The sequence below is a fragment of the Thamnophis elegans genome, chromosome 7 (genome assembly GCF_009769535.1).
Source record: "Thamnophis elegans isolate rThaEle1 chromosome 7, rThaEle1.pri, whole genome shotgun sequence".
NCBI classification, from domain to species: Eukaryota; Metazoa; Chordata; class Lepidosauria; order Squamata; family Colubridae; genus Thamnophis; species Thamnophis elegans.
The window spans coordinates 19,131,626-19,146,817 of NC_045547.1; the positions used below are offsets into that span (position 1 = coordinate 19,131,626).

General features: G+C 42.2%; 1 protein-coding gene across 2 annotated transcripts in view; it reads right to left on the minus strand.

The window, feature by feature from the left end:
* PKP2 (plakophilin 2) overlaps positions 1–15,192 on the minus strand; it is a 77,208-nt gene that overhangs the window by 33,394 nt on the left and 28,622 nt on the right. For both annotated transcript variants that reach the window (XM_032221247.1, XM_032221245.1), the window contains exons 4-5: positions 10,448–10,583; positions 4,535–4,742 (exon numbers count right to left, since the gene is read on the minus strand). In XM_032221247.1, the coding sequence (XP_032077138.1) occupies positions 4,535–4,742; positions 10,448–10,583 (344 nt within the window). The remainder of the gene's footprint in view (positions 1–4,534; positions 4,743–10,447; positions 10,584–15,192) is intronic.

Sequence of the window (15,192 nt, forward strand, 5' to 3'; positions counted from 1 at the left end):
AATGAAATTATCAAATCTTAATATGCACTGAGCTTAGAAATAGTTGCACTGGGCATGTATATATTTCCGTAATCAAAAGTGTCAGCTTGGTAGAATCTTAGTGGAAGAGAGGTGTGGCTGATTTTCATATTTATGTTCTCCTCATGACAGGCCTGCCTGCCTTATAATCCTTCCTGTGGAAGGAATGTTCTTTCATTTCTTAGATGTATGTACGATGAGACAAGATCAAATGCAGGTTAGGTGCTCCCCAAAGGCTTTTTGGCTCTCCTTCAAAAGCTAGTTTTGGCTGCCTGAGTTTTGCTGTTCTCTCTCTCGCTACCATCTTTACACTATAATATAAAGAGAATGTGGCTTTCTATCAATCTGGCAGTTATTCTTCCAGAGTTCTCTTTCAACCTCTGTCGTAAAACACGAGCAGTTGACAGAACAGCAAATGCAGCCAGTTCTTACAAAGCTATATGAGTTTAGGAAAGATGCTTAAATAATCCATAAATTAAAAAAGTAAAGGAATCAAAGGTGGTATTCAGCAAGTTCTGATCATTTCTGGAGAACCGATAGTGGAAATTTTGAGTAGTCGGGAGAACCAGTAAATATCACCTCAGACTGGCCTTGGCCCCATCTATTCTCTGCCTCCCGAGTCCCAGCTGATCGAAAAGTAATGGGTATTTTGCAGTAACCTTTCCCTGGAGTGGGGAGGGAATGGAGATTTTACTGTATCCTTCCCTTGCCATGCCCACCAAGCCACGCCCACAGAACTGGTTGTAAAAAATTTTGAATCCCACCACTGAAAGGAATCCCTATGGAGTTTACTCCGCTAGTCGGTGCCTAAGGTGGGTGGATGCTCATCTACATTTCAAGGCCATTGAGACAGCGCTGTCTGAAGACATTTCCACGGTCGTGTGGCCATAGAAAAGCAAGTTTTCTTTATTTTGGATTTGAAAGTACAAGTATTCCCTGACTTCAACAGCTCATTTAGGGACTGTTCGAAGTTACAATGGGAGTGAAAAAGTCACCTATGACTGTCTTTCACGCTTACGATGGTTGCGGCATTCCCTGTTGTAATATAGTTGCAGAGCCACGCTGAACCACACAGGAGAAAACAAACTCCTAAAACTCCATAACATCCTGATAGTTCATAACATAACATCCTGAGATGTGCCCTACCAATGACGCCCAGGATTTGACCATATATAGACAGAACTTCCCTGAGCAGTAGATTAGAAATTGTACTTTTACAGGCTGTTTTAACCACATGCTATTGCTCCTCCTGCCTTTGTCCTATCTCAATAAAAGGGGCTCTCAGACCCCCAATCTGGGTCGCTCCATCCCGAGAAAGATCGTGTCCTGTCTTTTCTCCACATTGGCCTCATGGACGAACCACGGGAACGTTACAATTCCCATGGTCATGTGATCAAAATTCAGATGCTTGTCTACTGGTTCATATTTATGGTGGTTTCGCAATGTCCCCTTTTGCAACCCTCTGGCAAGCAAAGTCAATGGGGAAGCCAGATTCACTCAACAACCGTGTTACTAACTTAACAGCTTCAGTGATTCACTTTGCATCCGTGACAAGAAAAGTTGTAAAATGGGGCAAAATTCACTTAACAAATGTTTCACTCTGCGACAGAAAGTTTGGGCTCAATTGTGGTCGTTAGTCAAGGACTTTCTTGTATTTATCCCAGATTAAATATGGTGGGCTAAATGAGAATGACACTTTCTGAATTTGTGTTATCAAATGCTGAAATCTACACTTTTAAAAGTTTGCAGTGCATTGTAGTTCATAAACATACATCATGCACAGCAATGCAAGTTAGAAAAAAATACACACCACAAAATGCATAGATTAGATGGAAAGGCATAGAAATGTTCACAGACGTCCATCTCAGCTGGGTACAGAACTCCAGGGACCATAAAACAGAAGCTTTCTTAGATGTCTAACTGACCATAATGAGAAATATTACGGTGGATTACAATACAACAGCAGAATTGCTTTGGAGGTCTTCTAGTCCAACCCCCTGCTTAGGCAGGAAACCCTATACCATTTCAGACAAATGGCTATCCAACATCTTCTTAAAGACTTCCAGTGTTGGGGCATTCACAACTTCTGAAGGCAAGCTGTTCCACTGATTAATTGTTCTGTCAGGAAATTTCTCCTCAGTTCTAAGTTGCTTCTCTCCTTGATTAGTTTCCACCTATTGCTTCTTTTTCTACCTTCAGGTGCCTTGGAGAATAGTTTGACTCCCTCTTCTTTGTGGCAACCCCTGAGATATTGGAACACTGCTATCAGGTCTCCCCTAGTCCTTCTTTTCATTAAACTAGACACCCAGTTCCTGCAACTGTTCTTCATATGTTTTAGTCTCCAGTCCCCTAATCATCTTTGTTGCTCTTCTCTGCACTCTTACAGGATTACAGGACTCTGTAAAAATTGTACAAGTTCTTCCTCATGTTCTTACATAACAATGTCGAGATACAATACCTGACTATAAACGATTAAGAAACATTGATAAGAGAAACAATCCACAATTTTGAGAAGGAAATTTCACCAGAAAAAAATTGTTGGGGCTATTTAGATAGCTGAGAACAAGCAAACCATTGTATTTCAAGCACTTTTATTGTGCAAGAATTTTAACTCTTATTTCTAAACCTCTAAAATGCAGAGCCTCGGATAACAAGAGACTTCTGCCCACCACCTAACGATAAGATTTTAACATGACTCAAAAACATCTCTAAAGGCGAGCATGCAAAAAGAGCAATCTCTTTAACAGGATTTATATCGTCTTCTGCCAGGCTCCAAACATTCCTGAACAATGACATAAGGGGCTACACAATCCATAGAGGTGCTAATCAAATGGTAACGCTATGAATCTTTCTACAACTTTCCGCCCACCCCATCACCATCACAGGGCTGCCTAATTTGCAATTGTGATTAAGCTGAAGAGAGGTTGTCATCATTCCAGAGAGTGGGATGAGAAGTCTGGCTTGAACTTTGAGCCCAGCGTTTTCCTCAGCTTGTTATCGCTGCATTGCAAAGGGTCATGGGACCCTTTTTCATTGTCTGTGGTTGATGGCTGAGGCATGTAAGGGCATTGTTCTTCCCAGCCTTTGCTGGGTTGAGCTTCAAAAGAAGCAATGCCGTTTCAGGGAAGACCGCTGTTAGCCTGCCAATAATGAGACCTTTCTGTTTTCACTGTAGTTCTTCTCTTGGGCCTGTTTTTCTTCCCCTGAGAAAAACACATACCAAGGGTGGATGGGCCTGAAATCAGCAGTGTGTGGAGCCAGAACCAAGAGTGATAGCCTAAATTTTTCTCTGACATCTTCTTCTCTCTCCTATTCAATTCCACCAAGTTCAGTAGACTGCCCGAATGAAGCCTATTATTATTTCCAGATATATGAACTCCTGGAATTACTAGATAGGATGGCTTAAGACCATGGGAACTGCAGCCCCCACACATCTGGAAAGGGCTACAAGGCAAGCTGGAATAGGCTAGACAGGAGGAACTGATACAGCTCTTCAGTCTTCCATTATCATAGCAGCCTACATAGGATTTCGTCTTTTCTTGATCTAGAAAAATGAATACCATATTTTCGGAGTACAAGATGCACCAGAGTATAAGATGCACCAAGATTTTGAAGAGGTAAATTTAAAAAAAACAGTTTTTGCACTCAGCAGACCTCCCAAACCCTCTGCACACCTCACTTTTCGTGAAAAACAGGGCGTGCAGACAGTTTGAGAGGCCTGCAAAGTGCTTCTGGGGCCCAGGTGGTGGTGGTGGTGGTGGTGGAAATGAGTAAAAAATGGCCCATTTTTGCCCCCAAAAAGGGCATGCATAGCCTTTAGGAGGCTTGTAGAGTCCTCCTGGGGCTAGGGGAGGAGGCTAATGAGCAGAAAATGGTCTGGTTTTCGCTTGTATTTGCCATCCCCAGTCCCCAGGAGCACTTTGCAGGCCTCCCAAACCCTCTCCGTATCTATTTTTGTGAAAGGGGGGGGGGGTTCAGGAGGCCAAAAATGCTGTATTCAGTGTATAAGATGCACCCAGATTTTCACTCTCTTTTTTGGGGGAAAAGGGGGCATCTTATACTCTGTAAAATACGGTAGTTAAGAGGGACATTCGCCCTGGAATTGTAAATTCTGTTCATTTAATGGACTGACCCTAATATTTTGGTATTCCACCCCACTGATTTAATAAAGCGGCTTACTTCCTAATAAATATTGCAGAATAAAAGTTAGAGAATAAAATACACAAGATATAATGTGCATGAGATGATTTTCAGATTTTTTTTTTGAAAACCTAAAATTCATTGTATGGTTATGTAGTTACACAGGGTATTTTTAAAAATAATAAACTATTTAAAATACAAACAAGATGGATAAGTCATGATATAAAAAATTGCACTCCCAAGCTTTATAAGATACTGGAGAACAACCCATAATAAACTCAGCACAACATGCTTATAGAATATAGAATAGAATAGAATAAACCAGGATATCAGTTTTAGAATCTGTATGCACTATGAAACCGTTCTTATTAGTTACCTGTAATTTGCTTTTTAGTCTCCACATCTCTGGTTTGTTGCAGTAATCTCAGCAGGATTGAAATGCCTTTCCGCTCGGACACTTCCAATTTGTTGTCGTTGTCTTCATATACCAGGTTCCTTAAAGCTCCACACGCTGCCCTCTGTACTTCTTCATTCTGCACATTCAGAAGCTCTAAAAGTTTGGGAATACCAAGTAGGGAATACACCTGTGAAGATAAGATTATTTATTTTTATATAGATAAGTTTTTGTCTCAAAGGATTATTTGACTGTTGGATGAAATCAGTGTCTCGAGTTAAGGATACTATACTGCCCAAAGGTTTTCTTAAAGAACAAACTTACTGAATGACCAAACTCAGTCAAGAAAAACCATCTGAGATGTTCTGACAATATGTGGCTTAGCACATTTCTCCTAATCATTAACCATGCTTGCGGGAGAGTCCAGACATCATAATTTAAATGTTTAAAGATAGTCCTTGATTAATGACCTTAATTAGGACTGGCAAATCCACCAAGAAGCAAAGTGGTTGCTAAATGCACCAAAGACAAATTCCCCGTGTGTCTAATCACACTTGGCTAATAAAGAATTTTATATTCTACATTCTAAATGGGAAATTACATGACCTGAATGTGCTTTCTGGCTGGAAAGTGATAACATACTGTTCTCAATTTCACACCTTCGACTTTTGTTTGCCTCTTAAACATTATCCCACCCTTCGCAATGCTTGAGTGCTTCTTACTTCTCTTTGTACACAACAAAAGCAATGCAATCACACCTGGGATTGGTAGCTGCAGGCCTGCTGTGCAAATACCTTATAGTACTCCCTTAAAATCTCTTCCTCTCCAACCCTGTCTGCTCTATGATGCGGTGGGGTGAGAAAGGTCGGGCACAGTACAACATATACTGACTGTAATGGTGGTTAATTTTTTCAGCACTTTCTTAATTTCATAATGGTTGGTAAGCAAGGGCTACCTGTATTGGGTATCAGTCTGTCTATCCTTGAGATAGATTTCCTGCATCGGATGAGGAGAGCACGTCTTCTCCTTCTGTCCTGGCCACTTTTTACAGAGGCACAATTGAGAGCGTTTTAAGAAACTGTTTCACTGTTTGGTTTGGTGGCAGCAGTGCCTCAGATAGAAAGCCCATACAGAGAGTGGTAAAGACAGCAGAGAAGATTATAGGAAGCTTATAAGGATAAGCACTATGTGCTTAGAGCTCAAACCATTGTTAGAGACCCCATACACCCATTTCATGGGCTGCTTCTGTTACTTCCCATTGGGAGGAGGTTTCGAAGTATTTTTAGCAGGATACCAGAATCTGTAACATTGTTCCCTATGCCATCCATCTGGTAAACTTGCAAAATTCGTTCTTCTTGCCATGTACATGTATACATCTGAATTAGACTGTGTTGTTTCTCTGTGTCATATAATATATGTGGCTATATACATAATTTTGTATTTATTTATTTTGTCATATTTATTTAGTGTATATTGCAGGTGGTGACCCTTTGAGAGCTGTATGCAACGAAAATTCATTTTAATGTATGCGGATTAGTGTACATTCAAACTGACAATAAAGTTATTATTCTAATGATTCTATTCAATATGATCCTCCTCCTCCCATTCTGTAAGTCTCTTGCTCTTGTAATAATATTACAATATCCACTAATATTGCTTCTTATAATCTCATGATACCGTCTACCCTGGGCAAGATCATAAGGCAGCCCATTGGCTTCCATAAAAGATGATTAATATATGTTCAAAGACAAGAATATGTCTAATAGTTTGGATCAGATTTAGCCAGCTTTACAAAATAAAGGTGACATTAGTTCATAAAGTGAATATTTAAGCCACAGACTATCCCACAACAATATTGTACTGCCTCATTCTTCATATATGAAATCCATGTGCAATGCTATTTTAAGAAAACACCAGGGTGGGGATGATTTCTCAATATTAATTTAATAATCATATATGAAGTCATTAACTTATGAAATTCACTGCACAAAACAAATTGGTTATTACTAGCTGCCAAACTCCTCTTGGCTTGACTTCCTACAAAATCAGCAAGATACAACTAAGCAAATGACTTGTACTGAATGCTGTAGAGGTAGTCCTCAATTTATGACCACAATTGAGCCCAACATTTCTGTTGCGCAGTGAGACGTTTGATAACTGAGCTTTGTCCCATTTTACGACCTTTCTTGCCACATTTATTAAGTGAATCACTGCAGTTGTTTATTTAGTAACAGGGTTGTTAAGTGAATCTGGCTTCCCCATTGGCTTTGCTTGTCAGAAGGATGCCAAATGGACCTTCTGACATGACCCCAAGACATTACAATTGTCATAATTATGAGTCAGTCAGCATCTGAATTTTGATCACATGACTATGGGAGTGCCGCAACAGTTATGTGAAAATCAGTCATAAGTCACTTTTTTCAGCGTCATTGCAATTCGAACGGTTCCTAAACAAACTGTTGTAAGTCAAGTCCTACCTGTAGTTCCTTCAACCAGTTGATTGCTCTTTGATATTGAGCTGAAGTCCACATTTTATACGTCTATGAGTTTAAATTCAGCACCTTTTCATTATAAGGTTTCCATGGCCTCAGTGGCAGGCTACTTGATACTTCTCATATTCAGTACTATATAAAGGTAAAGGTTCCCTTCACACATATGTGCTAGTCGTTCCCGACTCTAGGGGCGATGCTCATCTCTGTTTCAAAGCCGAAGAGCCAGCGCTGTCCAAAGACGTCTCCGTGGTCATGTGGCTGGCATGACTGAACGCCAAAGGCACATGGAACACTGTTACCTTCCCTCCAAAGGTGGTCCCTATTTTTCTACTTGCATTTTTTACATGCTTTCGAACTGCTAGGTTGGCAGAAGCTGGGACAAGCAACGGGAGCTCACTCTGTAACAGTTCTTAAGTTGCAGTGCTAGGGATTTGAACCGCTGAACTGCTGACCTTTCTGATCGAAAAGCTCAGCGCCTTAGCCACTGAGCCACCACATCCCTTCGGCACTATATAGCAGTTGGCTATTTTGATTTCAGCATTTCCGTCCTGGAAAATTCTTTCTCCGAATATATCACCTACACCAACTTAGATTGTTTTAGAGAGAATTCGATCAGCTTTCTCCAATTTAACTTACTCACCATATTGGACTCAATCCCACCAATGTTGGCTACCATAAACAATGATTGAAATCCATAGAGAACCAATAGGGGAATTCAGCAAACCATCAAATTTCAAATAAATGGGCAAACAATTAACACAAATTGTTCAAATTCTTATTTTATGAAATGTTAATTATAAATCACTCTCCTTTAGAAACAAGAAGAACAACACATACTTTAAAATAAAGGCTAAAAAATAAAAGCAGTTGGGCCTCATGGAACATATACCCAGGAATAATTAACACATAGGAAGTTAACAACTGTCTGGCCCAGTGGTGGGTTGCAGGTGGTACGCCCCAGTACAGGCGTACCAGTGCCTGCCGGGAGCACCGGGTACTGTTCCGGTTCTGTGGAGGGCCCGCTCGCCCACCATCCTTACCTGTACTTGAGCTCTTTGGCACTTCCATGCACAGAGCATACGGGACCTGCACGATGCTCCGCCGAGCAGCTGGAGCGTCACGGAGGCATCGCAGGAAGTAAGGATGCATGCGCGTGCTGCACGCGTTCATATGGTGGACGCCGGGCCCCATTACACCGTACCGGTTGCACCGGGATCTGGAACCCACCACTGGTCTGGCCACATCATTTTGCTGGACCAAGACTGCTGAATACTGAAGACTGCTGAAGTACATGTAATACTTTTCAGTTCTGAGTGAGGTATTATGAAAATCTAATTTATCAAGAGTATGGAATCCCTGAATTAAAAAAAAAACTTTTTGAGCCAGATCTTTGCTAAATTATATTAGAGTAAATGCTCTGCCCAAATAGTTTTCTGATTATGACGAAGTGTTCAGTGCAAAAGAGATAAAGAGGAAGGAAAGAGAATTTGTTTTGATAGTTTGAGGAATGCTCAACACTTCACTATGATCAGTATTTACTCCTTGTTTATCAGTTGTTGAGATATGAAGGTGGTTCAGGCTTTATTAGGGCAGGATATTGCTGCTAAATAATGCTAAACCCTTGTGCAAACAGTTTCATAACACTCTTTTAAAGCTGTTGATGTGCCAAATATAGAAATGAAACAAGAGGTACAGAATTGTGTGGGCTGAAAGTGCCTCAAAGATTTCCAGCCCAAAGTCCTGTGGAAGGTGAGAACATTTTTTATTTATAAAGGAGCAATAGAGACAGCTAGACAGCTTGTCTCCTATTATGGCAGGAAACTGGTCAACGAAAACATGTTTCGGTCAAGAACTCACAGACCCCAATCTGATGTCCTTCAGATCTATTAGAATCACAATGTAGAAAACTCAGTTAAGTTTGCAAAATAGCTGGATGCTGGGAGTTATATTTTCTAAAAATTAGAGGACTCGAGACTAGGAAAAGGTGACCTTGTTTCAAGAGATATCTACCACGTAGGATGAATATACAGATTGTTCTCTGGGAAATCATGTGGCAAAACAGATGGCCATGGGCTTTTTGTTATCGTTTTTAGTCATTAGAGTAAAATGTTGTTTTTTTGGGGTAAGACCAAGCTTATTTTAGTTTTTATACCTCATTCTTTCTCCCCCCCAAATGAATTTAAGACACTTTAATGAGATTTTACCTCATGCTATTCTATCCTTACCACAACCATGGGTACTAGATTAGAATAAGAGAGGCTGATAGGCCTTAAATCACCCAGTGAGCTCTGAGGATGAATGGATACTTGGATCTGAAACTCCCAATCCCAATTCCAATCTCAATCTCAAACCCAATCCACTGTCTTGTTATTATGTCTTTTTTTAGCTTGAATGTATTAAGGAGTCCTCTTTTTATCAATTAATTAAGTACCCCCAAAATACATGTAAATACATTCCTCTCTCTGTCTCTCTTTCTCTCTGTCTATATACATACATACTACAACACACTGTATGCAGAATATATAGGAGATAGACTTACAAATAAAAAGGTAAAATCTCCTTCAGGTTAGCCTCCTATAAATTCTTGGCAACAAATAAGTTGCCAAATTCCTTCCTCTATCTACAGGTAGTCTTTGACTTATGACCGTTTAACTACAGGTCCAAGTTACCTGTAGTCAAAGGAGAAATGTTACTTTTGACTTGTACTGTCATTTACAACTCATTGACTCATTCCACTGCCCCTGTCGTCATGGGAACACAATTTGGGTAGTTGGAAATTGGCTCACATTTACTGTACAACTGGCTGCAGTCTTCCACAGTCATGGGATCATAATTTGCAACCTTTTCTGCTGTTTTCCAGCAAAAAAGTCCCATTGGGAAAGTTGGATTTGCTTAACAACTGCACAATTCAGTTCGCGACTGATGTAAACGTAGTTGTAAAATTGGGTCTGACTTGATCTACGGTGCAACAACTTACGTTGGAAATTTCTGTACCAAATGTGGTTATAAGTCAAGGATTACCTATATGGCCAATCTAGCCTATTATTTTGATATTTTATGGCAAGTGTTCCATCCCAATTATCAACCATATCCAACACTGTTTAGTTTTCCCAAAATAGCCAAGTTTGTCTAGGCATCAATACGGGCTTATTTCGGTCGACTGCTCCTGAAAATTAATTTTCTTATTTGTGTCACGTCTGCTCCTATCTTCCCTTCTACATGCATTCCTTTGAGAAAACAGGGCTCATCTGGAGCTAAATGAGTTAATATCCACCAAGGATTTTTTCCAGGATGTTTTCCCATTCGTTTCTGCACATTATTTTCTTCCACCAATTCCGTATACAAGACTTTATAGGCAAGAAGTATTGAAAATCTGAAGAAAGAAAGAAAAAATATCACTCACTTTCCTTCTGGCTTCTGCTCTCTGAAAGCTCTCGTGCTGTATAAAAACAATTGCTGAAAGAACTCGAGGGGACAAAGGATTTTCACTTTGCAATATATGTACTGCACGCTCCAGGTTCATCTCTGCTTCTGGATTCCTGGATGATTTAAACACAAACAGACACCAAATCAACAGGAGAAGGCAAAGATAAATTCTTTTTGAAGAGGAGTCTGACATAATCTTGTCTATGTAGTACAAAATTTTGCCACTGACTTTTTCTGGGATATTTTCTTCAGTTTCTACTGCTTTGGGGTCCCCCATCCAAGCAGACCTGAACCTGTTTAACTTCTGACCCAGACAGAACCTACAGTGATTAAAAACAGCTGGTCTTCTGGAATCTTAAAAGGCCACCAGATTTTCTACGAGAAACGAGTAAAATAACAGCTTTGTCATTAAATGTAATCTTCAGGGGACAAAGGATGATAGATTTATGATATTAAAGTTCAAATTAACAGAGGTAAAGATTCATTACCCATACAGAACTGTTCTTTCCTTTACAACTTTCCTTTATAATGTGAACGTTCAGTCAATTCAAGACCAGATTGGACTTGTAAAATATATCAAGAACCACAATCTCCCAATAGCAAGGTTAGGACCCAAAGTGTATAAGATCTGGTTATGAACGGGGCTTTACAAGCGCAATGAATGTTTGAGTCCCAACATCATATTGAATCAAAGCTAACCAAAATTCTAGGCAATCTTCTATATACTGGTGTATAAAAATGGCTGTCTGTGTGTCTGTGTCTGTGTGTGTATGTATGTATATTCCAGCATAACTCTGGAACACCTCGAGCAATTTCAACGAAACCTGGTACACAGATGACTTACTCTCTGGAAAAAAATACTGTGGGGGTAAGACACCCCTAGTGGTGTGTGTGCTGTTAAGATATAGCCTGTTGTGCCTTAAAAAGGCTTCTACTGTACTGCCGTAAAATGGCTTCTGAACAGTGCAGTGGAGTTGCCATGGTAATGGCTTCACAGTACTCCACAAAGGGGCTCCCTCTGGTAAGGGGGAAAAATCCAACATTAGAAATTATGTGTGGTCCGGACATTTGTCCCCTATAAATAAATACTCAGGCAACATCGGATTATCAGCTAGTATAATATAATAAAGCAGAACCATTTTGCACTTCAGATTGCATTTGATCTATCCCTTCATAGACCACTCTTGTATGAGGTCATCATATACAACATATATGCTTTTCTATAAATTGTTGCCCAATTTCTTATTAGTGTAGCCTTTCTAACTTGAAACTCATTACAGTGGATGCATTGAATTTAACTCCCATAAGCTTCCAACCTCTTGGAAGGTTCTGATGCCACCAGCCAACAAGAAAGAGGAAAAATCCTATGGATAATTTGAAGAAGAAATCCCTACACACTAATTATCTTGATGCAACATTTTATACCGTATATACTCGAGTATAAGCCGACCCGAATATAAGCCGAGGCACCTAATTTTACCCCAAAAAGCTGGAAAAGTTATTGACTCGAGTATAAGCCTAGGGTGGGAAATGCAGCAGCTACGGTAAATTTCAAAAATAAAAAATCAGTGTTATTTGAAACTCAAAGTTATGTTTATTCAAGGGACCCGCTTAATTAAAGTGTTCTATAATATCAGTATGACTTATAATACTGCAAGTCTGCAATATTAAAATACTTGTATAGGGGATCCCCGGGATCCCCCGAAGAGATCAAATCACAACCAGTATGCCACCTTCTTGGTATATTGTTTTTATTTTCACTGAGTTTTTTAAAATGAGCATTATTTCATCCTTTTTTTCTTTATGTTTGATTGGTATCTGCAATTTGTGTTAATTCTGTTCATACATATAATATAAATGAAAAACCCAGCTCTCTTAAAAAATATTTTAAGTTCTTTCTGGTGCTCCCTTTTAGAATTGGCCAACTAATATTTCTGTTCACCCAACTAATGTCAGGCAGAGTTAACTGAAAAAGTAATTTTTCATGAAAGGACATTTTCCTAGGATTTTAATTGTTCTTACTGTCAGATTGCTCGTTATTTCCAGCTTGAGTCTCCTTCTGACAAGTTTCCATTGCTTCTTGTCCTGTCCTCAGGTGCTATTGCTGCCGCCGCCTCCTCCTCCTCCAACAGCACCAGCACATTTGCTGCCCAGAGCTGCGGCTGAGGTGAAGCCGCCAAAGCTCCCGCTGGCGCCCCCGCAGCGTTGGGCGGATATCCGGCAGTGCTGTTGGAGGAGGAGGAGGCGAACCAGCCTGCCATCGCCGGCCACCGCTAGCCCCGCCGCTCTTCCCACCCCCTTCCAAGCCCCACAGTCCAGCGGATGGAGCAGCGAAGCCCCGGGGCTTCGCTACTGCTCCCCGCATTTTCTGCACGGGGATCCCTTGGAGAGGGGATTCCAGCCTGCCATCGCCAGCCACCGCTAGCCCTGCCGCTCTTCCCACCCCCTTCCACGCCCCACAGTCCAGCGGATGGAGCAGCGACGCCCCGGGGCTTCGCTACTGCTCCCCGCATTTTCTGCACGGGGATCCCTTGGAGAGGGGATTCCAGCCTGCCATCGCCAGCCACCGCTAGCCCTGCCGCTCTTCCCACCCCCTTCCAAGCCCCACAGTCCAGCGGATGGAGCAGCGAAGCCCCGGGGCTTCGCTACTGCTCCCCGCATTTTCTGCACGGGGATCCCTTGGAGAGGGGATTCCAGCCTGCCATCGCCAGCCACCGCTAGCCCTGCCGCTCTTCCCACCCCCTTCCAAGCCCCACAGTCCAGCGGATGGAGCAGCGAAGCCCCGGGGCTTCGCTACTGCTCCCCGCATTTTCTGCACGGGGATCCCTTGGAGAGGGGATTCCAGCCTGCCATCGCCAGCCACCGCTAGCCCTGCCGCTCTTCCCACCCCCTTCCAAGCCCCACAGTCCAGCGGATGGAGCAGCGCTGCAGTGGCAGGCTGGAATCCCCTCTCCAAGGGATCCCCGTGCAGAAAATGCGGGGAGCAGTAGCGAAGCCCCGGGGCTTCGCTGCTCCATCCGCTGGACTGTGGCGCTTGGAAGGGGGTGGGAAGAGCGGCAGGGCTAGCGGTGGCTGGCGATGGCAGGCTGGAATCCCCTCTCCAAGGGATCCCCGTGCAGAAAATGCGGGGAGCAGTAGCGAAGCCCCGGGGCTTCGCTGCTCCATCCGCTGGACTGTGGGGCTTGGAAGGGGGTGGGAAGAGCGGCAGGGCTAGCGGTGGCTGGCGATGGCAGGCTGGAATCCCCTCTCCAAGGGATCCCCGTGCAGAAAATGCGGGGAGCAGTAGCGAAGCCCCGGGGCTTCGCTGCTCCATCCGCTGGACTGTGGGGCTTGGAAGGGGGTGGGAAGAGCGGCAGGGCTAGCGGTGGCTGGCGATGGCAGGCTGGAATCCCCTCTCCAAGGGATCCCCGTGCAGAAAATGCGGGGAGCAGTAGCGAAGCCCCGGGGCTTCGCTGCTCCATCCGCTGGACTGTGGGGCTTGGAAGGGGGTGGGAAGAGCGGCAGGGCTAGCGGTGGCTGGCGATGGCAGGCTGGTTCGCCTCCTCCTCCTCCAACAGGCAACAGCACTGCCGGATCCAGTTGTAGACTCGAGTATAAGCCGAGGCGGCTTTTTTCAGCCCAAAAAGTGGGCTGAAAAACTCGGCTTATACTCGAGTATATATGGTAATAACCGGCCTTACTACTAGTCAAAGCATATTAGCTATCTCAGAGAGCAGGTACAGGTGTAGGATCAGTAGTATTCTCTCTCCCATTATTTCTCTTGAACCTTCTCAGCTTTTGAAAGGTAGAGCTTCAATTGGCATAGGGCCAGCTCTGTGCATTTAAACTAGTGTGATGTTCCATTGCAGATCCATTGCATAAGGCAACATGATTCTGTTTGGAAAACCGCTGACAATCCATGCACTACATTGTTATATAAGTCAAGCATGAGTCTATTTTTCCAGCCACTCTCTATTAACACTGATAATTCCCAAGTTTAATCTGAAGTCTACAATTGCCAGTATCACACAGATATACAACAAAGATTTTCTTTACTTCCCCGGTATTTGTTTGACAGCCTTTCATCTATCCTATATCAGTTCAGTCTTTCTATTTGCTCCCTATCAGTGAATAGCAATCTTACAACATAATTAGACATGATGGCAATGTTTGTCTTTAAAGTCATCAGCCTTGCCCACAGTTTGCTTCTATGGATGGATATAACCAAGATATAGAAACCAAACATTTAACAATTCTTTGGTGCATACAACAAGTCCTAACAAGCCTATTAAGAAGCAGGATCCTTCTGAGATTTAGTAAGATGTAAGTTGATTTCCATGATAGACAAATTCTAGATTCAGTTCATAAACTATTCTAACACATCTCCAAGCCATTTTTCTAGCCTCTTGACTCGACTATTATTAATCTAAATAAGTGTGTTATTTACTCATTGCTACATTATATTGCATCTTCCTTTTAAAGGGTTGAAGGTGTACTATATCTCATAATTATTATATGAGATTGGTAAAGAGGTACAGTTGCAATTATTCCATGGCTTTTCCTGCTTAGTATCAAATATATGTAGAACTGAGGGAAACTTAGTTTTTTCATGCAACTTACTCTAAAGCCACTCCTGTTATTTATCTGGGTTTGGTTAAACACATTTCTCTTTCTTTAACAATGGCTGGATTCATACATGATGTGCCAACCTAAATATATGACATAACACATGGAGGTAGCACA